Consider the following 23561-nt stretch of genomic DNA (forward strand, 5'->3'; position numbering starts at 1 on the left):
GCTGGGGAACTGCACAGCTCTGCCAACTCTACATCCAGATATGTGTAGCATGGATAAATAAAAACAACCACTATGGTAAAGTCTTGGGAAGGTTTTGTGCATTGGAAGGAGCATCTCATGTATGGAAAGATTGATAACCACAGGTTGGATGCATTCCTCAGTAGAAGCATGCACCTCTCTGATGGTTTAAAGAGGAAGGCAGATTAGAGAGAGGTATTTGACCTTCAGAAACAGCCAGTTAAAGCAGAAGCCCCAGCTGGTGATAATAATAGTAGTGGTTGAAGAAACGGAGGTACACACAGGTGAGGAAGATAGTGATTGGTGAGTCACGATGCAAACCCAGGCAGCCGGATTCCAGACCTCCACATAACCAAGTACTGCACCAGATGACCTAGCTGTGGTGGGGGAGCCAGTGCTTTCAGATAGAAATAAAATGCGAGCCAAATATGTAATTTAACTTTTTTTTAGTAGCTATGTTAAAAAAAAAAAAAAAAAAGATGAAGTTACTTTTAGTGATATATTTTATTTGGCCTAGTATATTCAAAACATCATTTCAATATGTACTGGATATAAACAAAATGTTAATGAGCTATGTTATACTTCTTTTCATGCCAAGTCTTTGAATTCCAGTGTGAATTTTACATCTCAAGCACATCTTGATTTGAACTAACCACTTTTCATGTGCTCAGTAGCACACGTGACCAGTGGCTATCGGACAAGACAGCTCTGAGTTTACTGTGACCCTCAAAGAAGAGCCGCAGACTTCACCCTTGTAACAGATAAGCTGCTGGCTCCCTTTGCACAAAAAAATGATACCAAGGATACCACCTTAAAGCCTAGCCTCCTGGACCTGACCCAGGCCTGGTCACTTAACATCATCCATAGCCCGGGAGGTCTATGTTCTTGGTTTTCCACATCCCGTTTCAGCCCTCTGACCCTGTGGTGTGTTTGCTGACCAGTGCCATGGTGTGCAGCCAAAGGAATGCCTCCCTCTCCCAGTCACCTCGCGTGGGCTTCCTGTCCTCGCTGCTGCCTCAGAGTAAGAAGAGCCCCTCAAGGTTGTCGCCTGCCCAGGGCCCTCCTCAAGCTCAGAGCTCGGCCAAGAAAGAGTCCTTCGGTGGTCAGGTAAGCACAAGTCCTGCCTCTCTAACGGTGGCCAAGAAGCCCCTGACGGCTGCCTATGCTTCCAGACTTCCTGGTCAAGTGTAGACTTATTTGCCCTCCCTTTAGGACTGATTTCTTGGGCATGTTGATGAGATTCTAAATTGACATCTCATTACCTTTCTTCCCCCTTCCCTGCCTTTCGTCTCAGAAAGTGATGGTTCTGCAGGATGAGAATCTAGGTAAGACTGTAGCGGAGGAACTGGGAGGAGGAGGAGGAAAATCCACTGAATGCGTTCTGGCTCCCCGCTCCATCTTCACCTGTGGCTAGACTGTAGGCACTGTGGTGTTTGAGATGCTAGGTAGATGCTTGTGCACTGAGCAAGGCAGTGCCAGACCTCACAGCCCGGTCTCCTGACCCAAGGGGTTGCCTTCCCCTGCCTGCACTCCTGTGCCAGTTCTCTGTGATGCTTCCTGGGTGAAGTAGTAGATCTGATGACAGGAAGCAGGCTTTGAAGAGTCTCCCCTCTTTTCTCATAAATTTCCTATGAACTCATGAGGGCTTATGACTATGTTTTGGTGGCTCAACTGTGGGTTCAGGCAATTAGAATTTTGAATTTTTGGTGATATAAAAATAGTGTTTGGCTAAAGAGTAAATCAAGAATTACCTCTGAATCCATGCATTTTGCCTACAAGTTGGTATTTGCTGATTCTGCAAAGGATTTTCACTATTTCTTACCTTTATGGAAAACTGCAAGTGGATTTTTTTTTTTATGTCAGCTTATGTCCAAAACAGCCAAGGGTCCTACTGACTAGTTTAACTAGCAGACATTGTCAGAATTCATTGCTTTCAGAAATGCCTGCAGACTGTTTATTGCTTGCATAGGGACACTTTCTCTGAGTGCATTATTAGTTACAGTCATAGTCTGTGGCTTCTTCTCTTACCAGCCTCGGCGTGAGACCAGTTGCAAGTGGCACAGCAGTTTGGGGCTGCTTGCTATACCCAGGGAGGTAGGGGTCTGCCTCAGGCTGCCATTGGAATACAGCACTTGGGCTGGGTATTGTTGAGCTGGAGACACTGAGCAGGACACTGGATCAGAAAGAGCATGGGCTTTGGGGCCAGACAACTTTACTTTTAGCTCCTCGTTTGTCATTGGTGCTCAGATTGCTTAAACTCACCCCAGTTTGCTTGGGATGATAATATAGTATTTACTTCCCAGGGAAGGATGAATTGAGCGGCTAGAAGAAGAGTGCTTGGCAGAGGGTCAGCACTCAGTTAATGTTGGTAGTAGAAGTTGTATTCCTGCAGGCCCTGGCCCATGTGGGTACCTGAGTTAGTTCTGAGACCTAAAGTGCCATTAATGCAAAAAAACTATAATCTTAGCAGCCATGAGGGTTCAGGCTGTTAAAACTCAATCATGGTTACTCCTGTGAATATTTTTCTGAAATTCAAATCTTAAAGTTAGAATTCCAGTTCTGTGGAATGTGGCCGAGTAAGTTGTACTGCTTGCTTTCTGGATCTCTCACTGTGCAACATTTTATAAGTTTAATAAGTGACATGTGGAATGTTGAGTCCTTTGAAATGAGCTTGAAATTATGAAATTCAATTTCATTAACTTGAAAGAAAACATAGAGACAGCTTCTGTGGGAGTCAGCTGTGGCCATACTGTATGTGGTTAGGAACTATGTGTCACATGGTGAGGTTGAAATGAGATTGGAAATTACTTGTGCAGTTTGCAGCTAAGCAATGGGGATAAGAATGTGTGATTTGCAGTAAAACATGCCTTACCTTTCCTCTAAAATATAATGGAACAAAGATTGGGTCACTGTGTGGTATGTTAACAGAGCAGTTTCTAGTTCTTCAGTGAAGACGAAAGATATCTCTAATCTAAAAAACCCAATAGTCAGGTCACTTGTTTTTTATTAGTGGTAGATGATTTAGATTCAGCATTAATGTTTCACTTCTAAAAGTAACTAGTAGATTTGAGGTTCAAGAAAATCACAGAATTTTAGAGTGAGAGGGAAGCCCGAAGGTCATCCGGCCCACCTTCTGCTGAGTATAGGAGTACACTGTCTGGATTGATTGCTTCCTAAGATGCAGTGCTCACTGCTTGTCAAAGCAGGAACATATGCATGTTAGAAAGCTATTAGAAGAAACTTCTTTATGACTTTTCCTCACGGATCTTAGCTTAGCCCTCTGGAACTACATAGAATAATAAGGCTTATTGTATAGAATGATTCTTCCTATCTTTTCCATGCTAAGCACTCTTGTTCATCCTCCCTTCAACTCCCACCTCAACTGTTTGTCCCTATGGCATGATTTCCCCTCACATCCTGGCCCCCTGCTCTGGGGGGACATTCTAATGTTTCAATCCCACTATTACAATTAATGCCCAAATTTGAGTGTACGATTCCAGATGCTCTCTCACAGATACTAAATGCAGGGCATGGAAGGATCACTTCCTGCCATTTTGATAATATACTGCTTTGAACTCAGTATACAATGGCATTGGTTTTTAAATAAGCCACATTGCCTTATTAGTGTATATTTTTTTTATTTTTTATTTTTTTATTTTTTTTTATTTTGAGATGGAGTCTCGCTCTGTCGCCCAGGCTGGAGTGCAGTGACCGGATCTTGGCTCACTGCAAGCTCCGCCTCCCGGGTTTACGCCATTCTCCTGCCTCAGCCTCCCCAGTAGCTGGGACTACAGGCGCCCGCCACCTCGCCCGGCTAGTTTTTTTTTTTTGTATTTTTTTTAGTAGAGACGGGGTTTCACTGGGTTAGCCAAGATGGTCTCGATCTCCTGACCTCGTGATCCACCCGTCTCGGCCTCCCAAAGTGCTGGGATTACAGGCTTGAGCCACCGCGCCCGGCCTTAAGCATATCATCTTTTTTCCTTGCTACTACTATACCAGAGCCCTTCTTTTTTTTGTACTGTTAAAGAATAAGCACACACAAAAAAATAGGCTGTATTTTATTGTTAAATTAGCAATATTGTAAAAATGATTAGACTTTCCTATCTTAAATATAATTTATAGAGAGCATCGTAAATTTTGCTCACATCAGCATTTTGTCTGCTTGTAATTGGTTGCTGTACCCGTTGTCATTATTACTGAAACATTCATAGCATTATTCTTGTAAAACAGATGGCAAAATAGATGCAAAATAGATTGCTTTTATATTGAAAGCCTGGCAAATACTCTCCAGGCTTTCAATATGAGTCTGGAGGCAATTTTTTTTTTTTTTTTTTTTTTTTTGTGGAAATAACTGCAAAACTACACTTCCCAAGCCCTTCTAGCATCTCTAATTACAAGAGCCAGGGAGGGCACATCCATAGCAGGCTTGCCTGGGCTGCTGCTTGGCTCACATAGCCTGTAGTTTGTACTCCATCCTTCCCGCCAGCGATAATTCTGCTCCTTTTACACCCACTTGGTGAGCCGTGGAAATTACCTCATTATAGAGATACCCTTTAATTGGCTGTAATGTAAGGCAAGCAAAGCATCCACAGACTTCTGTGTTTGTGACTCTTATTAGTGTCAAATTACCTCCCAGTTACTGAGAAGTAAGTGGTCACAACCACTGCCCTGAAGGTTTTTCCCAAGGATCTTGACAGGAAGGGGAAAGCCTGTCTTTCATTCTGGGATTTCTGTGTTATGAGGGCCCGTTTTCTGGGTAACTTTGTTTAGCTTCAGGTGAGACCAAATTACTGGAACTTGTTTCCTGCTTCGTCTGGATGGCTGCCATCCTAGTAAGCTCTGTGAGTCTCTGGAATCCCTCCTGACCTACTCAGTCCACCAGAAATTAATGGGTATCAACTTATGTCTGTCTCCAGAGTGAGAAGGTCAAATGATAAGACAGAGGTTACCGTGTCTCTCTTGAACTGCAGGAGTCGGGTAGATTATGACAGAATATACTTTAGACTATTGGGATGTTCTATTATTTGAAGCCAGCAGTTAAAGACTATTATGAGGGTTGCACTTAAAATGAAGTAAAACTTTCAATTAACAGTTATTTCATCTGTCCATCAGTCCATCCATTTATCTATTTAGCCAGTGATGAATGAGTGCCCAGCTTATGCGGGTGTGGTGCTGGGTGCTAAGGTTACAAAGATGTGTAAGGTAGAGTCATAGTAGAAGAAGCTTCCAGAAGGGTGCGAGCTTCTCTGTGTGCAAGTGTCATTGTCCAGACAGTACACAGCTCTGCTGACGTCTTTCATTCTCTCCAGCTCTTTACCCATACGCAAGTGCTTGGCCATAATTGTATGGATTTGTTTGAAGGTAATGACTTACATTGCATTGTGACTTTACCCCTTTTTCCTTTGTTTTGTCTTGCTTTTTTTTTTTTTTGCTTTTTATTTCTGAAAAATTAACAGTTGCCAGTAAACCTTCACTTGTTATGTACATTTGTGGCTAGACACAAATTGGCCTTCACCTACTTATTAAAAAGTTTTGTGGACAACCGCATTCACCAGCTTTTAATATATTACTATCTTTTATTCTTCTTCTTCAGTGACTAACATAGATTTAAGGAGAAAGGAGAACCTCTCCTCTTCTTTAAGCAAAATCTGATAGGTCATGCTTAGGTCCATCACTCTCTTGGCATAAACTGCCCTATCATTGTAAAGGCAGTTCTTCTTTGTACCAGACGCCTTCCTTGCTATCTTGACTTGTGAAGGAAGTATTACCTTTGTACTTCTCAGTGTTTTATTGTTTGCTCTTGCTGGGGAAGTGTTACAAGTGGCTTTCAAATCAGCGAGAGGAATTCGAAACCACCTCCTTCCATCAATATTCACCAATTGAATTGAGCACTCTTTACTGTTGCTGAAAAAGGAAAAGACACCATTTATCCAGTGGAGGGGCTGAATAAGGCAGGAAGGGGCCCATAAAGTGCCTGTCTCCCTCTGTAACAGTTCCCACCTTTGTTTCCAAGGCAGAGTCCCCCTGTGACCCACGTACAGTGTGGCATACATGTAGCAGTGCAAAATGTGGCAGTGGCACCTTCTGGACTGTGATGCTCGGTGTTTGCATTTTCAGTGATTTGTTCTTATGGGAGTTTCAGAGCCTTGTCTTGAAACAGGACACGACGCAACTGCCTACCACCTCCCCAGACCTTAGCCTTGACAGCCAACTCCAACAGGCCACCTCCCCACTCCATCTCTCTGAAACTCTCTGAGGAGTGGACATTACCTCTCTGTGGCTTTTGTCTTCCCAGGACCCATACACAATTGTTATTGACACCGTTCTAATACTTGGAATTAAATGTGTTTGTGGCTGATTGAGACAGATTTACCATCCTTTCTTTGTTCACGGAAGTACTTGAAGTTTATAAACAGGCCCAAAATAGCAAATACCCTGCAGGTTAGCCATGGTTTGGTTCCAGGTAAGCTAATAGTCCTTTAAAATTTTCTTTCTTAACTGTTCACATGGCTGCAGGATCCCAAGGACTCCATGTTAATCATTTTAAATTGTTTACTGTTGACATAAAAAATAACAAGTAGAAGAACTGGAAAGCAGTAGGTAGACTTTGATTGAGTTTCTTCTCTTCACTTAGGGCTTGTGTAGAAATGGTTTCTCAAGAAGACTGGTCTCAAACCTGAGTGGCTGTTTGCATTCATCTCTTGGCTAAAATTGTAAAAAATGAGGGTGAGGGTGTTTGAACATCACAATTTGTGGGTATAAACCTGGAAAAAGAGAGCCCTGTCCAACAATCTGGAAAGGTGCGGGGTGGCAGCTCCTTTTAAGAGTTTCTAGATTAAGAATAGAGACTTTTTCTCTCTATATGCGTGGGGTGGGGATGATCAAATTCATTCCCTCTTGTTATAACTTAGTTGACCCTATCACTCTTGTTATGAAAAGGAGCCAGAAAATACCAGTTTATTTCCTGTCCAATTTATCTTTCTTTAATGTTCCTTGGGTTTTCAACAATTTCTGTTAAGAATTTCTGGTTTTCTAGTAATCATTTTTAAACATCTCAGTATTTGTTAATATTAGCTGCTTTAGTCCACACTTGGCCCAAAACAAGAGAGGGTACTGTGTTCCATTTCCCTCCAGAGGCGATTGCTTGTTGCATAAATAATTTTTAGATTGCCCAAAAATATTGTTGCTTGTAAATGTGTATAACACCAAGCATAGGCCCCGGCCTTCCTTAGTCATCACTTAGTAAGTGCTGGCTCTTCCCCTTCACCTAGACTAAATTGTTGCGATTAGATCAAGGTGACATCTCCCTCCAGATGAGAGATACCGCAGGATGAGGATTGCAGGTGACCTGTCCTCTTAACAGGTAGAGGACAGAAAGGAGGAGGTCATAGCAGGGGCTGACTATGACCTTACCTACCTAGCTAAACCAACACCATTTTAACCACCTGCCCCCAACCCACCGTGCCCCCCCACTGTACCCCTGTCCTGCCCACTGCCTCCCTCCACTGTCTCCCCTCCTGCCCACTGCCTCCCCGCCCCCTGCCCGCCCAGGGCTGACCTTACCTGGGAGCTGTAGGGTAGAGGAGCCACTCCCTGATTCCTGCTGCTTTCCTGGCATGCTTATCATGGCCTGGGCAGATGGGAAGAGACTTCACAGCCAGCTTCTTTTCCTCTAGGGCACCAAGGGAAAGGACCCGATGTCAGGAGCCAAGGATGGGAAGAGCCTCCTCAGCGGGCTGGCCACTGGGGAGTCCGGCTGGTCACAGCACCGGCAGCGGCGCCTGCAGGACCACGGCAAGGAGAGGAAGGAACTTTTCTCCACAACCACTTCCCAGGTATGGGGTTGTCCTGAACACTCCTGGGGACACTCATGCAGCTACTGAGGAGCAATGTGGAGGCCTCCTCTTCTCTCTCCTCTGAATCTGCTGCTGTGCAGAATGTGCTTTTGCCTAATTGGTTTTAATGGCTTGTATTTTGGTTATTTGGGTTCATCATTTGCCTGGCTCTTCTGTGGTCCATTTCTCCCATGCTGCATTTCCTTAAGTAGGGGCCAGGAAATGCAGGCCTCTGGAAGTGCTCCCAGAAGATGACTTCTGTGATTAAGCTGGCTTGGGAACCTTTGCGTACTCATCCTTCCCTTAGGTTAATTGTGCTTAGCAGCCTGTCCTGGGCTCCTGGAGACCTGGTTCCCTCGGTTCACCCAGTCACTCAGACTTGCTTGGTCACAGGATTCCTTTCTCCTGTGCTGCCTGAGGCCCAGCTGCCTGCATTGCTGCGCTGAGGGCCATGTGCCCACACAGTGGGAGGCTGTGGCTCAGGCCCTTCTGTGCTGAGCCCGGGGCTCTGGGGACTCCCCTCATTGGCCAGTGTGGGCCATGGCCTGCTCTTTGTGGCATGACAGCTCCTTCTGTTTCTGCCAGATACTCCTGATCGATGGCAAAGTCTAAGGTATTTACTGGTTCTCTTGCTCAAGTCACCTTCTTGACCATTTATCTCATAATTGAGGCTATTTGCCTGTTTTAAAGGCATTTCCTCATTAACAGCCCGCTACTGTGGTGACAACGGAACCTTAAGACTCAGATTATAAGTTCTGGCATTTCAGGATTCAAGATGCACTTGGGGGCCAGCCACAGCCCCATAAGGTCTGAAGTTCCTCTGTTATTATTTTTTATTGTTGAACTCCTCCTCCGGCCTCTCTGAGGAAGCACTTGCAGGAGCATCTGGACCCCAGGGCTAATAGAGAGTGCCCTGGCCGATGCCCCCAGCCTGGATTGTGTCTAGGTGAGCACCAGATGGTAGCCAACACCTGCTGCCCCAGGGATGCAGAGACGGGGCAGCCTTGAACCCCCAGCGGCCCTTGGGTCTCTGTCTTTCTTACTGGCCAGTTGTGTCTGTTTCTTAGTTTCTCATTGCCCACCTCCCAGGAGGGCTGGTGGGCCTAGGGGTGCACTGGAAAGGGGCCGGGCTTACCTGTCACCCACCCAGCTTCACATCCAGTTTCTCCCCCTTGCCAGCCGTATGACTTTGGGCAAGAGATTTGGCTTCTCTTTTAGTCTTTTAGTTTCCACAGCTGTAAAATGGGGAAAATAATAGCATCTTTGTTCGAGGAGGACTAAATGAGAGAAATCTGTAAAATGCTCAGTGCGGTGTGTGGCCTGCACCACGCATCCTCCCCCTGGCCTGTTGTCACGGTAGATGTGTGTCCTGGGTCCCATCAGCTGTGTCACAGAGAGGCCACAGCCCCCTTTCCTTCAGCAGGGCCTGTGTGGAGCGACGTCTCCAGGAAGGGGCTGTCGGGGGGCAGGCCCTGCACCCTCCCGGGATGAGTTAAGCACTGCCCTCGCAGATCAGAGCTCTCCTCTCCACTCGAATTACTGAGAGCCCCGCAAAATGCTGCGGCCTAGGCCTAGTCCCCCTGTGGTGTATGCCCTGGTGTGGGGGACCTTTTCCTGGCTGACTTGTCCCTGCCCTGCTTGTGACAGTGTGCAGAGAAGAAACCAGAAGCCAGTGGCCCAGAGGCCGAGCCCTGCCCAGAGCTCCACACGGAGCCAGTGGAGCCACTGACTCGGGCGTCCTCGGCAGGCCCTGAGGGTGGAGGAGTCCGCCCTGAGCAGCCCTTTATTGTGCTGGGACAGGAGGAGTACGGGGAACACCACTCGTCCATCATGCACTGCAGGTGGGTTGGGCCTGGGGCCAATGAAACCCTGGGAAGCTCAGATTTTCAAGCAGCGGCCAGCAGGAGATGGCAGAGAATGGGGGCTTGGACAAGGGCCACAGTCATGGCTGAAGAGTATGGGAGTTGCTTGGAGCTGCCAGTGGACTGATCAGCCCATCTGCCCTTGTTTTTTTTTTTTTTTTTTTTTTTTTGAGACAGAGTCTTGCTCTCTTGCCTAGTCTGGAGTGCAATGGCACGATCTTGGCTCACTGCAACCTTGCCCTCCCAGGCTCAAGCGATTCTTGTGCCTCAGCCTCCCAAGTAGCTAGGACTACAGATGCCTGCCACCACACCCATCTAATTTTTATATTTGTAGTAGAGACAGGGTTTCACCACGTTGGCCAGCCTGGTCTTGAACTTCCCGACTTCAAGTGATCTGCCCATCTCAGCCTCCCAAAATGCTGGGATTACAGGCATAAGCCACCACACCCGGCCTCTCTGCCCTTTCTAATCGTGTTTTTCTCAGTTTTAGGAACAATTTACCCTACGTTAGCCCCCCAAACTCACTCAATTTTAATTTGCTTTATGTTGGTACTTTTAGGTAAATACCTAATTTGTAATTTACAGTAGTTTGTAAGTTTTTACTTAAGCACAGTAAAAACCTTTCAAGAACAAACCCTAGTGAGGCATAATTTTCAGCTGGTAGGTGGGTTTCTTGTTTTGACAGCCCTGACAGCTCTTGGGGCCCTTGGGCTGTTCTGGAATGTGAGTCTGGAGGCTCTAAATCTCCAGAGACTGCAAGTGGCCCCAGGGCAGGGCCCTGCAACTCTTGCTCACTGCTCTTTGCCCAGAGTTGACCAAAAGCTCTGCACATGGTTGGCACTTAAGTGTTTCTTAGACAAACGAATGAATATTTCTGGAAATAGTCTATACCAGTCCTTTGAATGTAGACCTCTAGGGATTGTTTTTTAAAAACAGTAAGGAAGTCAGGAAAGCGATCATCTTGGCATTAGCGGAAGAGGATGGGGACTGAGAAGCCAGCTGACAGGCCTCCCTTTTCTCTCACCTCAGAGTGGATTGCTCTGGGAGGAGAGTCGCCAGCTTAGACGTAGATGGGGTCATCAAAGTGTGGTCCTTCAACCCCATCATGCAGACCAAAGCGTCTTCCATTTCCAAATCGCCGCTGCTGTCTTTGGAATGGGCCACCAAACGGGACAGACTGGTGAGTAATGGTGGCCTATGGGCCCTGCTTTGCTGGCCCAGTGGAGGAATTCCCCAGGGTTCTCCACCGGCTGAGTCAAGACAGCCAAGCCAGTTCTCCTCCCTTCTTTCGATTACTGGGGATTCAGGGACACACATCCAGGACTGGCCAGAAGGCTCCTGTTGTGGGAAGGCAGTGAGGTTACCAAATTGGCAGATTGAAATGAGCTGCAGGGGGCCCGGAACACACGGCTTCTTCCTGTCTGTGGTGGTGTGCCCTGGCGACCACCTGCCAGACTGCTGTCCGCCCATCTGTCTGTGTTTCCAGCTGCAGTTTCAGTGGGCGCCCTCCCGTGCCAGGCCCCATGGGAAGTGGTTTCCGCTGGTGAGGGGCTGGTGTTCCGTTCCGTGGTTCCCACGGGTGTTATTGTCCCCAGGAGTAGTACAGTGTTGTTCCTTCTGGAGTTTGTATTTGAGATAGGACTTGTAGTTAAGGAGGTAAGACTGACTTGCTGTTTTTTCTTTTACTTCATTTGTGGGGATCATACCACATAGCCCAAGATGCAAACCCTGTTTTTCTGTAATTTTTGGCAGCTGAAGGGATTATCCTCATGGATGAGGACCTCAGGGCTTGCCCTGTGCCAGCGCCAGTTTGCCAAGTGAACGCCAAGGTCACACTCTACCTAATATTCCTGGGAGACACCCTCAGACCTGGGCTGCTTCTGGCACTTTCCTCTGGCACTATTATTATTTTTGAAGCTTTTCACCAAATAAGTCACAAGTTCCTGAATGCAAGGATAGCCCCTTTTATTTTTTTCTGGAGGTCTTTATAGACCCAGAGCCAGGGCTGTCCCCTGAAAAGGCAAATGGGAGTCACCCAGGCCCCGTGGCAGCCGAAGCCAGTATGCTGGGAGGGGTGCTGGGCAGACCAAGAGTGGGAAGGAAGGGTTCCAACAGCTGGCGTTTCAAACTGAAGAAAGGGAGGATCAGAGGGCCTCATTCACCAGCCGGAACATTTCCAGATGTGTCCAAGGTGACACGTCTCTCCCATACCACAGATACTTTTTGTGGTTTTGCTTAGAAGTTCAAGGTCAGCTCTCATGTCTTTCTTTAATTTTAAAAGGAGGCTCATTGTAGCCAGATTTCCCCCGAACTGCCTGGATGCATAGAGGAGGGGCCTCACCCCCACAGCCTGCCCAGCCTCGCCCCCTCTGGAGATCCTCCCTGACTTGGCCTCACTCCATGCTATCCTTCCCACCTCCCGCCCCTTGTCGTTCCAGCTCTTGCTAGGCAGTGGTGTGGGGACGGTGCGTCTCTATGACACGGAAGCCAAGAAGAATCTCTGTGAAATCAGTATCAACGAGGACATGCCCAGGTGAGCTGGAACCCACCCCCCACCATCAAGGCCACAGGCTGCCAAGTGTGGTCTGCGGGGCTAGGCCTTTCCCGAGCCTTGTGCCCCATCTGCTGTGCAGGATCCAGCCTTAGGACCAAAGTGCACCCTCCCTCTGTGGGCAGGTGGAGGGTCTGACCCAGGCCCATGTGTGTTGCAGAATCCTGTCTCTTGCGTGCAGCCCCAACGGGGCCTCTTTCGTCTGTTCGGCTGCAGCTCCGAGCCTCACTTCCCAGGTGGACTTCTCAGCACCAGACATCGGCAGCAAGGGCATGAACCAGGTTCCTGGCAGGCTGCTGCTGTGGGACACAAAAACCATGAAGCAGCAGGTACGGGCCTGCCCTGTGGCTCTCTCTGGAGCCAGGCACACTCTGCATTCCCTTGGGTTTCTGAAGAGCCTCTTCCCTCTTTTTGCTTTGGTCTCCTCAGATTTTTAATAAAGTTTTAAGTGTTGAAAAGTAGTGTACTCCAACTGGGCAGATTGTTAGTGACATGTCATTCAGAATTGTGCCACAAACTTAGGAATCACACAGAACCTACCAGAGGGCCCTTGTGGTTGATTTTTTAGGAGAGGACTCGTGTCTCCCTCTGACATCCTGTTAACTTAGAATTGTATGAGAATTATAGCAGCAGCAGCCAGCAGTATCAAGGACACATGCAGATTCATAAGAAGCGAGGTGACCAGACAGCCTGTGAACTTGCTCCCAGGGGACCTGGGCCCCACCTTGGAGCCGAGGACCCCTTCCTTCAAGACAGTAATAGATGCTGCAGCTGCCACCCTGAGCCCCAGAGAGACTGAATGATGCTAAACTCACCTTCAAAGCAGTGCTACTTCTTATTAAAATGATTTGTTTCAGTGCTCACAAGTCATATGGCCTTTATGTTGAACACATTGTTTCCTAATGCTGCTGCCAACTGGATGCTCCTACTTTCAGTTGGTTCCTGTTCCAGATGTTCAGTTTGTTCTGTTCTGCATCTGCCTGTAGAAGTGCTCTGTGTTCCCTTTGGGTCTCTCAGACCTCTCAGGCCTGTCAGGGTCACACCCGAATTCTTGACCTCCACCCCTTGCCACATCCATCCCTCCCCTCATAATTTTCCTTACTTTGGCAAATGTGCCTCATCTAGAAATTTGGGATCTTGGCCGGGCGCATTTGCTCATGCCTGTAATCCCAGCACTTTGGGAAGCTGAGGCAGGTGGATTGCTTGAGGCCAGAAGTTCAAGTCCAGCCTGGGCAATGTAGTGAGCCCTTGTCTCTACAAAAAATTTAAAAATTAACTGGGTGTGGTGGTGCTCACTTACTTGGCAGGCTGAGGCAGGAGGATTGCTTGAGCCTGGGAGGTGGAGGCTGCAGTGAGCTGATGTGGTGCCACTGCATTCCAGCCTGGGTGACAGAGTGAGACCCTGTCTCAAAAAAAACAAAACAAAAAACAAAAATTGGGGTTCTTCCCAGACCTGTCCTTTTCCCTCTGCTCACACAGTCAGTCCATAAGCAAATGCTGCCAGTGTGTTTCTAGTCTGACCACTTCTCTGCATTTCCAGGGACATACTCTACACCTATCTCTTGTGCCCCTCTCTGCCCACTGTCCTCTCCACTGGTTTAATTCAATTCCTCTTAGTTCGTAGCATCTTGTATTTTCCTCCAAAGCTCTCATTACAATTTGTAATTATGTGTTTACTTGTGATTGTCAAGGTTTTAATTAAACATTGAGTACATACAAAAGCATATTGAAATCATAGGGGTATAGTATAATGAGAAGAAAAGCAGTACAGTGAGCACCCGTAGACCCACCGCAGTTTATAGAGAGCATCACCAATACTTTTTAGCTCTTGTGTAGCCCTTCCCAATCTTGGTCTTTTCCCCTTCCAGAGAGAACCTGTCTTGAATTTTGTCATACTGTTGCCTTACTTTTTTTTTTTTTTTTTTGAGACAGAGTCTTGCTCTGTCACCCAGGCTGGAGTGCAGTAGCACAATCTCGGCTCACCACAACCTCCACCTCCTGAGTGCAAGCAATTCTTCTGCCTCAACCTCCAAAGTAGCTGGGATTACAGGCGCCCAACACCACATCCAGCTAATTTTTTGTATTTTTAGTAGAAATGGATTTCACCATGTTGGCCAGTCTCGAACTCCTGACCTCAGGTGATCCACCCACCTCAGCCTCCCAAAGTGCTAGGATTACAGGCATGAGCCACTGTGCTCGACCTGCCTTACATTTTAAAAATTACTTTACCATGTTATTACTTATCCCTAAACAACCAAATTTTTGTTTTGTGGGTTTTCTGACTCGGGGTTTCACTGTATTAGCCAGGAGGGTCTCGATCTCCTGACCTCGTGATCCGCCCGTCTCGGCCTCCCAAAGTGCTGGGATTACAGGCTTGAGCCACCGCGCCCGGCCGTTTTTCTAGAATAGCTTCTTGTATTCCGGCTGAACACTGCTTCCCTAACCTTGTGACTTGCCTCATCCTCTGGCTGCCTTTGCTGAGACCGGGACATTACCTCTCCATGTAATTGGCATTCCTTTGTTATCTTTTCTCTCTGTTTGCTTTTAAAATCTTCTTCTCTGGCTCTCTGGGTCTGGATTTTCTGGTTTTTAAGTTTTAAAATTTATTTTTTTTAAAGTTCTGCTTGGGATTTGTTTTCTGAATCAGAGGATTTATGTCTTTGTTCAATTCTGGAAAATTCTCAGTCATCATTTTTTCCAGTATTGCGGTTCTCTGATCATCTCTTGCCTTCTGGACCTCCCGTTCCATATGTGTTAGCACTTGCCTCTTCCTCTTTTTTGTTTCACTTGGCGGCATTCTTGATAAGAGTTTCTTCAGATCTATCAGTTTGCTAATCTCTCCTTTACTATACTATACCTAGTTTTCTGTTTCATCTATTTTAAGGATGGTAATTTAAGTTATTGTATTTCTCATTTTTAGAAGCTCAGCTTCGTTTTTTAAAACCTGCTCTGTTGTGTTTATAGTCTCTCATTTTTACCCATATTTTCAATTCCTTATTTTATTTTGTTGAACAATTGAATGTGCTTGTATGTTGTGCGTCATAAATCTAATGTCTGAAGTTTGTGGGTCTAATTCTGCTCTGTTTCTCTGGGTGCTGGCTCCTTTTGTCTTATTTTCCTGTTTCTTATGAATTGTGATCATGGTGTTTCTTGGGCTAGTATCTCTGAGAATATTTTGAAGTTTGGGTTGGAGGTGCATTTCTTTGGATTTACATTAGTTTTTGCCAGGTTCCTCCCATGTCAGGGCTAGTTTGTGGTTATGAATTTGCAGGGAGGTAAGTTTTCTTGTTATCCCTTTCTGCGAAGTAGGTTTATTTCTAGTTCATTCCCGCACTGAAGGTATAGCTCTTTGGAGTCCCAGCTCTGTGTGACAGTTTCTTTTTTCTTTTTTCTTTTATTTATTTTTTCTTTTTTTTTTGATTATACTTGAAGTTCTAGGGTACATGTGCACAACGTGCAGGTTTGTTACATATGTGTGGTTTCTTATCGCCTGACCTTGGGCAGGTCACACATTGTTGTCTCCAGGCTCCTGAGCTCTTCATGGGAAGCAGAATGGGAACTTGAGTCACCTGGATCTGATTAATGCCCCATAATGAAAGGCAGCTTTGGAGTGCGCTAGTTCTCTGCATTCTTGCTTTGTCTTAGTTTTGGCCCTAGAGGATTCTTTTATTTGCTAGCTCAGTACTCTGTGTGTATTTTAGATAACATTCTATCTTGCATTTTTAATTTCAGGAGGATTATTTAGGGTTCCCAGGGTTCCATATTGTTTGAAATGATAATGTTCATTCATTACGTAATTAATAGACCTTATGTTCTATGAGGTGGTTTTGTTTGCTACTATATTTCTAAGTGTTTCTGTGGGGAGCCATAGGGCAGGTTTATTAGTGTTGTCTGTCATCAAAGGTGATTGATGAAGTGTTATTTTCTGAGAGCAATAAGACTTTTCCATGAGAATTTGCTTGGAATGCATTCTGGTGAAGTGTAGGCTGCTAAGATAATGTATTATTTATTTTATAATGAAGCAAGCATGGATTATTATCTATCTATGGAAACCAGAATAGGCACAGAGACCTTGTTCTCAAAAGAGCACAGAAGGTTACTGGCATAGCACTTTGGCAAAGGCTCAGATCTACATTTCCAGATGACATAAGGGAGGAGCTGGTGGAAAACCCAGTCTGGGGCACCTGTCTGCACTGGAACAAGCAGCATGCCTGGGCTGAGTGAAGATCTGCTACTGGCATTTTTGTTTTGTTTCAATAGCTCCAGTTCTCCCTGGATCCAGAACCCATTGCTATCAACTGTACAGCCTTCAATCACAACGGGAACCTGCTGGTCACAGGGGCAGCTGACGGTGTCATCCGGCTGTTTGGTATGCAAGTGTGCTTATAGCAATCCTTGATATCTCCTTAGATGTCCCAGGCATTTTTTTTTTTGCCAATGTTGGATTTTTTTTGCCAGCTGGGCCAGAGGCTTTTGCAAAACCCTGACTTCAGATGCATGTACTAGAGCTTAACTTTGGTCAGCGTTTTCAAAACACCCACCATAATAGACGTGGGAGGGGGTGGAGCTCAGCGGTCCTTGAGTCTTGAGTTGTTCCATCTGAGTCCTTGTCACCCATGTGAAATACAGGAGGGCACACAAGAGTACTGCCGTCCTGCCCACTTGCTGTGGGTAGTTCATTCTCAAAAGCATCAGAACAGTGCTCCTTAACCAGAGGCGTACATCAGAATCACCTGGCATGCTGTGTACAAATCCTCAGGTTGGGTTCTGTCCCTGGGAGACATCCCCAGAGCCTGGGCTGGGGAAAGGCAACTGTATCTTTAGGGGATTCCCAGGGCGCCCATGGGGAAGTTACAGAGGGCAGTTTCTTGGGTGTCTTGCTAGACGTAGGGCTGTCCAGATGAGGTCCCCTCAGGGAGTCCTGAGCCTTGCTTCTGACCTGGTGAAAGAAGCCGCCTCTGAGGCTCAGAAGCAGCCTGACATCTTGGGCAGGGGCAGCTTTATGGTGCTCACTGGGTCCTGGGTGCCTGCCCTTGGCCTCAGAACAGCTGTCAGCCTGAGTAGAGGGTGAGGGGGCCTCCTGCTGCAGGCAGATGCCTTCTTCAGAGCCCTGGCCAGGATGTGAGTGATGGTGTCTCATTGCCTCAGACATGCAGCAGCACGAGTGCGCGATGAGCTGGAGGGCCCACTACGGGGAGGTCTACTCTGTGGAGTTCAGCTATGATGAGAACACCGTGTACAGCATCGGCGAGGACGGGAAGGTAGGCAGCCACAGGATTCAGATAAGAGAGCACTGGGATGACAGGTGGGCCGGCTGCAGGTTGTGGTCATACTTGTTATTAGCTCTGCCACCTGGGGCCTCTTTTTGTAGCTTTGTTGTCTGTAGAATAGGGATAAACTAGTAATTCGTCTTACAATCTTTGTGAGGTTTTAGTGAGTTCAGCGGGAGCTGGCTATCCTTATGAAAGGAAATATCAAAAATTACTCATCTTATCATAGATGGATCTGTGGGGTCTGGATTTAGGGCTGAGTTTGCTTTGATGGGCTTGGTAATGAGTGGTCCCAGGACCACTCATGGATGTGTAGTTTGTTAAGTGGCTGGGGACAGCTTCTTAGATGCCTACAGACCCCAGCAGAGCCCAGAGATGTAAGAAAGAAGCCAGAAAAAAAGGAAAAGCAAATGCCCTTGGTAGATTCCCTCTGTGGAGGGTTAGGAACTAGGAATAGTGACCACATCAGAAGGGGAGCTGGCAGGGGCAGAGGTGGGAGAAGGACGCCATTTCCATGTGTGCGTGCCTGGACCTTTTGGATTGGACACTGTCTTTCTATCTCTTGAAAGGAGTAACTACAAAATAAATTCTTCATTTGAAAAGTTTGGGAAGGGACTTTTACATTAAAGCTCGACTTCCTTCTTATGTGGGATGCTCAGTGAAGAGGTGGTCACAGCCAAGTAACCTGTCCATGGGGTAGGCTAAGGGATGATGTCTGCTGTGGTAAGGAGCTGAGTTTATAATGGCATTGCCCAGTGTTCCATTGATTGTATGCCTGAAACACTGAAAATATATGTGGAATGTGTCCTCTGTACCTTGTTCCTAGGACAGAAAAATCTAGCTGGGTTCTAACTCTGATGATGATGATAATAATAATAATATAATAATAATAATAGGTCACTTGAAGCATTCCTCCTGCTTGAGAGACCAGGAATCCAGGCAAAGCCACTTGCTGTCCCTTTTCCTCTCCTAGGGTCAGGCCAGAGGGAAGGAGAAGGGTTGAACTTTGATGTGAAGTTGCTGCCTCTTTTTCTAGATTTTCTTCCCTAAAAAATGCTTAAGTCATGTTGGCCAGAGATAGGACTTGTAGACCTGTCACCTGCTTTTCTGCCTCTGGCACTTGAAAGGCTCTTCAAGGATGTCAGCATTGTGGCTGGGGGAGGTGGGCCGCCCTCTCCAGCCTCTGCTCTGGGGTGGGTTCTTGCTCTTCCTTGAGGCCTGCATTGGCCGACTCTGCTGAGAGCACCCTGCTTGTGCCCTGTGACTGCAGTTCATCCAGTGGAACATCCACAAGAGTGGCCTCAAGGTATCCGAGTACAGCCTGCCCTCAGACGCCACGGGCCCCTTTGTGCTATCTGGATACAGCGGCTACAAGCAGGTTCAAGTCCCCAGGGGCCGACTCTTCGCTTTTGACTCGGAGGGCAATTACATGCTGACATGTTCTGCCACAGGCGGCATCATCTACAAGGTAACTGGTAGTTGGGGGTGGGAGGTGGTGGTATCGTGGTGGGCAGAGATTCCTCCCTGGAGGTCTGGGCCATGTCTGCTGAGCATGGCCCTCTGTCCCCGAGCTGCATGGCTGTGGAGATGCCTTTGACAAAGGATAGGCAGCGCCTAGAGTGGGGGTGTCCAATCCTTTGCCTTCCCCGGGCCATGCTGGAAGAAGAAGAATTGTCTTGGGCCACACATAAAATACACTAGTGATGGCTGTTGAGCTAAAAAAAAAAATTGCAAAAAAAATCTCATAATGTACTTACAACACAAATTTGTGTTGGGCCTCATTCAAAGCCGTCCTGGGCTGCATGTGGCCCGCAGGCTGCAGGGTGGACAAGCTTGGCCTAGAGCCTCCTTGCTGCAGGCCTGGCCAGGGCTGCTTTGTAGCTCAGGTGGGTAGAAAAGATGGGACCGGGGCATGAGACCCCCGTTCTCTCTGCTCATCTTTGACCAGATTCTGCCCTTTCTCTGCCCTCTTTCCTTGGGAATAGCCTGTTATAGAAATTGCTCAGGAGTAGGGAGAAGAGTTGGGGAGTGTCGGGATGGAGGAACATGCCCCCAACCAGGTCCCAACTAGGTTATTTATTTTAGTACTCTAATCTGGTATAGATTTATTAATTTATTGAATGTCCCGTAGGTCAAGTATATTCCAGTCCAGGTTTTTTAAAAAAGTTTTTAATTTTTAATTTTTGTGGATACATCCATAGGTATATATATTTATGGGGAACATGAGATGTTTTGATTCAGACATGCAATGTGAAATAAGCACATCATGGAGAATGGGGCATTCATCCCCTCAAGCATTTATCCATTGCATTGCAAACAATTCAATCACACTCTTGATTTTAAAATATACAGTTATTATTGACTATGGTCACCCTGTTGTGCTATCAAATAGTAGGTCTTATTCAGGTCTTATTCATTCTTTTTATTTTATTTTAATTTTTTACCCATCCAGTCCATGTTAGAGACAGAAATTTGAGGGTATAATTTGTCAAGCCACAGTGTAAGTTGTCCACATTGTTTTTTGCCCCTCCCTTTACACGTTTGTTTTAGCTCTTAAGTCAGAGCTTATTTCATGTATTTTTAAGTGTCTTCTGTTTTACTGGTGTCACCTAGACTAATGATGGGGATTTGTGTCATAGCCTAAGCTTCTGTGTCTGGTGTCGAGTGGGTCCATTCTCAGCCTGTGTGATACTTTTCAGTTATTTGCCCACTGGTGGTGTTTGTGTAGGATCAGAGTCCTTCAAGGTGGGATATTCTCAGCAGCTCTTGCTGCCACAGCTCATTGACCTGTCAAGGGCATGTGTTTTGGATGGCAATTTTGTGCTGGGCATTGGACCAGGCACTGTGGAGTGTATGAAGAACATCCAGAATATGATCTCTGCTCTCTTGGGGTGCACACTCAGAAAGAGACACAGTACTAAGAAAGGAGAGCAATGTGGAGTTGAGCAGCTCAGGGAGAAGAAAGCTGTCTCAGTGGGGACTGAGTCCTTGCGGGAGGTGGGAGGCTGTGGATTGGAGGCCTTGGAACCAGGAGGAGAGGATGAAGAGGAGTTGTTGGGTAGATGGAGAAGAAAGCAGGTCTTGGGGCCCCACATGGGCAGAGGTGAGCAAGAGCTCACAGTGAGGCAAGGGGCACTGCCCGTGCTGAGGTGGGAAGTGGGAGCCTCCTAGACTGTAATCTGAAGTGTGCACCGCAGGACCTGCGCTCGCTGTGGGTTAGGCTCCTCTTTTCTGTGGAGCATGATTCTGTCAGTTGCCCTTGCCCTTTCCTTCAAAATTAGCTCCATCATTTCTCATAACCGATATTTCCCAATGGAGACACTAAAACGCCTTCCGTTTACAAGCCTGATCTTATTTTATTCTCCAGAGGTTTGTTTTTGTTGCATTTTTGGTAGGCTGTTCAGTACTTTGCTCTCTGTATGGATATATGTGTGTATGTATTTTATTTTTAGTCATGCAGCCTTTGTCATTTGATCTGATCAGTTCATATGATTGGCAGTCGGACTTGCTGTATGACCAATTAGTTGGTTGAAAGATTTTCCTCTGGCCGGGCGCGGTGGCTCAAGCCTGTAATCCCAGCACTTTGGGAGGCCGAGACGGGCGGATCACGAGGTCAGGAGATCGAGACCATCCTGGCTAATACGGTGAAACCCTGTCTCTACTTAAAAATACAAAAAACTAGCCGGGCGACGAGGCGGGCGCCTGTAGTCCCAGCTACTCGGGAGGCTGAGGCAGGAGAATGGCGTAAACCCGGGAGGTGGAGCTTGCAGTGAGCTGAGATCCGGCCACTGCACTCCAGCCTGGGTGGCAGAGCGAGACTCCGTCTAAAAAAAAAAAAAAAAAAAGATTTTCCTCTGTAGAATTCTTTGAATGTGAATAATGAGATCTAATTATTTAAGGAATATATTGAACTTCAGGTCCCACTTTTATAATCTATAAACAATGTAATTTATGGTTTCTGTAAATGTTTTCTCCATGATGGCTGAAGACTGTGTTGCCTCTCGCTCACAGTTGCTATACATAGTGGTACTGACAGGAATTCAGTTCGCTCCTAGCTTCCCCTTCCCCGTTAGTGCCCTATCGCACAGGATCGTTGGCTAGCTAGTGCCGGGGTTCAGAGAGCCATGTTTCTGCACTAACTGAAGGCTCCCCTGTGCCAGCACTGTTCTGGGTGTGGCAGGCTGGCCCCCCACAGGAGAGAGCTGCCTGAGGCCCTACTCCCCTGCAGCTTGCATTCCCCGATATGGGAGTGAACCTTCAACCAAAAAGCAGATTCATGATGACATGTCAGGTAGTGAGAAGTGATGCTGTAGTGAGAATAACCAGTGTGCGTGCAAGCAGCACCAGCCCACAGCAAGTTCAAGGCAGCTGAGAAAATGCCTTATTTTAAGGAGCTGCTCAGGGACTTGTTTTCCACTTCAGATGCACCAGCTGTACTTGGGAAAGTGAAAGCATTTCCTGGTTCAAGAAGTTAAACAGACTTTCTAGAAAGGTGGGCATGTGTGCCTGGCCTCAAGCACATCCTCAGGTGGGCCACTGAAAGTGGATCAAGTATGTGTAAGTGGTGTTTGCTGACACCTCCTCCTGTTTCTTGTCCTCTTGCAGCTGGGTGGCGATGAGAAGGTTCTGGAGAGCTGCTTGAGCCTGGGTGGCCACCGAGCCCCTGTGGTCACCGTGGACTGGAGCACTGCCATGGACTGTGGGACCTGCCTCACTGCCTCCATGGATGGGAAGATCAAGCTGACCACCCTTCTGGCCCATAAAGCCTGATGACCTGCCCCAAGGGCCACCCGAGGAAGCAGTATTATCTGGGGTAGTGGGAGGAGATATAGGACAGGAAAACCAGGTGCTCCACTCCATCTCCCTGCCAGTGCAGTGACTCTGCAGGGAAAGACTGGCAAGGAGGGTCAGGCACTTCCATCTTCGGTGACTGGGATGGGACCCACGTGGAGTAGGTGGCATATGCTTCCCAGAGACTGGTATCATGGCTGTGCCAGAAGTACATGTGAGACTATGGAGGAAAGCTCTGGAAGAAGCAGAAACATTGCAGTGGCTACTGTGTTGGCTCAGAAGAAATTGACAGTATTTTGTATATATATGCCCATTTTTATTTTTCTTTTTTTAAAAAAGAGAATGCTCTTATGGTCCCCTGGTGTCTCTTTCTAGGATATGTGTCACTTTGCTTCAGTGACGGCCCTCCCACCCAACCTGGCTCTGCTGGCCCGGAGCTGAACCTCTCCAGGCTCTCCTGTAGCTTTGCCATGGAGCCAGGTCAGCTCTCTGTCAGTTCTGCTGGGTAACAAGGTTTGGCAGTTCCTGTTTCTCTGGGCTTAAGTCAAGGCCACAGAGTTCTTTTTCTTCCCTGAAAGCTGGCAGCTTTTGTTACAGAAGATTCTCAGGATGAAGGCAGGGGCTGAGGCCTCTGCCACTGGCTTCCCCTTTCCATCCAGTGGCTGCTGTTTCCCAAGACGGGCTAAGCATTCCTTATCTGAAATGCTTGGGACAGGAGTGTTACAGATTTTGGATTTTTTCAGACTTTGGGATATTTGCATATATACATACTGAGGTATCTTGGTAGGTCTCATGTCTGAACATGAAATTCATTCATGTTTTAGATATACCTTATACATGTAGCCTGAAGATAACTCTATACAGTATTTTAAATAATTTTGTACATGAAACAAAGTATTGATTGTGGTCAGGTGTGGTATTTTCTACTTGTGGTGTCATGTTGGGGCGGGGCATGGTGGCTCACATCTGTAATCCCAGCACTTTGGGAGGCCAAGGTGGGTGGATCACTTAAGGTCAGGAGTTCGAGACCAGCCTGGCCAACATGGTGAAACCCCATCTCTACTAAAAATACCAAAATTAGGCCGGGCACGGTGGCTCGTGCCTGTAATCCCAGCACTTTGGGAGGCCGAGACGGGCGGATCACGAGGTCAGGAGATCGAGACCATCCTGGCTAACACGGTGAAACCCCGTCTCTACTAAAAATACAAAAAACTAGCCGGGCGAGGTGGCGGCG

At 47.0% G+C, this 23561-nt stretch overlaps 1 protein-coding gene and 1 long non-coding RNA gene across 4 annotated transcripts in view; one reads left to right on the forward strand and one right to left on the reverse strand.

Moving 5' to 3' along the window:
• Positions 1-23224, forward strand: part of WDR91 (WD repeat domain 91) — a 29345-nt gene extending 6121 nt beyond the window's left edge. Inside the window, exons 6-15 of one of the 2 annotated variants that reach the window (XM_033191973.1) lie at positions 960-1125; positions 7695-7853; positions 9501-9694; positions 10745-10895; positions 12154-12248; positions 12427-12595; positions 16527-16635; positions 17415-17527; positions 18807-19004; positions 22142-23224. In XM_033191973.1, the coding sequence (XP_033047864.1) occupies positions 960-1125; positions 7695-7853; positions 9501-9694; positions 10745-10895; positions 12154-12248; positions 12427-12595; positions 16527-16635; positions 17415-17527; positions 18807-19004; positions 22142-22306 (1519 nt within the window). In that variant the 3' untranslated portion in view covers positions 22307-23224. Of the gene's footprint in view, positions 1-927; positions 1126-7694; positions 7854-9500; positions 9695-10744; positions 10896-12153; positions 12249-12426; positions 12596-16526; positions 16636-17414; positions 17528-18806; positions 19005-22141 lie in introns of both variants that reach the window. The other variant, XM_033191975.1, reaches the window with a different exon arrangement.
• Positions 5449-7714, reverse strand: LOC117072078. Of its 2 annotated transcripts, none has more exons than XR_004432708.1 (2): positions 7582-7714; positions 5449-5922 (listed from the first exon to the last, which is right to left on the reverse strand). It is a non-coding gene; the product is annotated as an uncharacterized LOC117072078 (long non-coding RNA). The 2 variants fall into 2 exon arrangements; XR_004432709.1 differs by having other exon boundaries at positions 5449-6723; positions 7582-7699.
• Positions 23225-23561: the final 337 nt, after the last annotated feature.

The sequence above is a fragment of the Trachypithecus francoisi genome, unplaced genomic scaffold (genome assembly GCF_009764315.1).
Source record: "Trachypithecus francoisi isolate TF-2019V2 unplaced genomic scaffold, Tfra_2.0 Lachesis_group4, whole genome shotgun sequence".
In the NCBI taxonomy this organism is placed as follows: Eukaryota; Metazoa; Chordata; class Mammalia; order Primates; family Cercopithecidae; genus Trachypithecus; species Trachypithecus francoisi.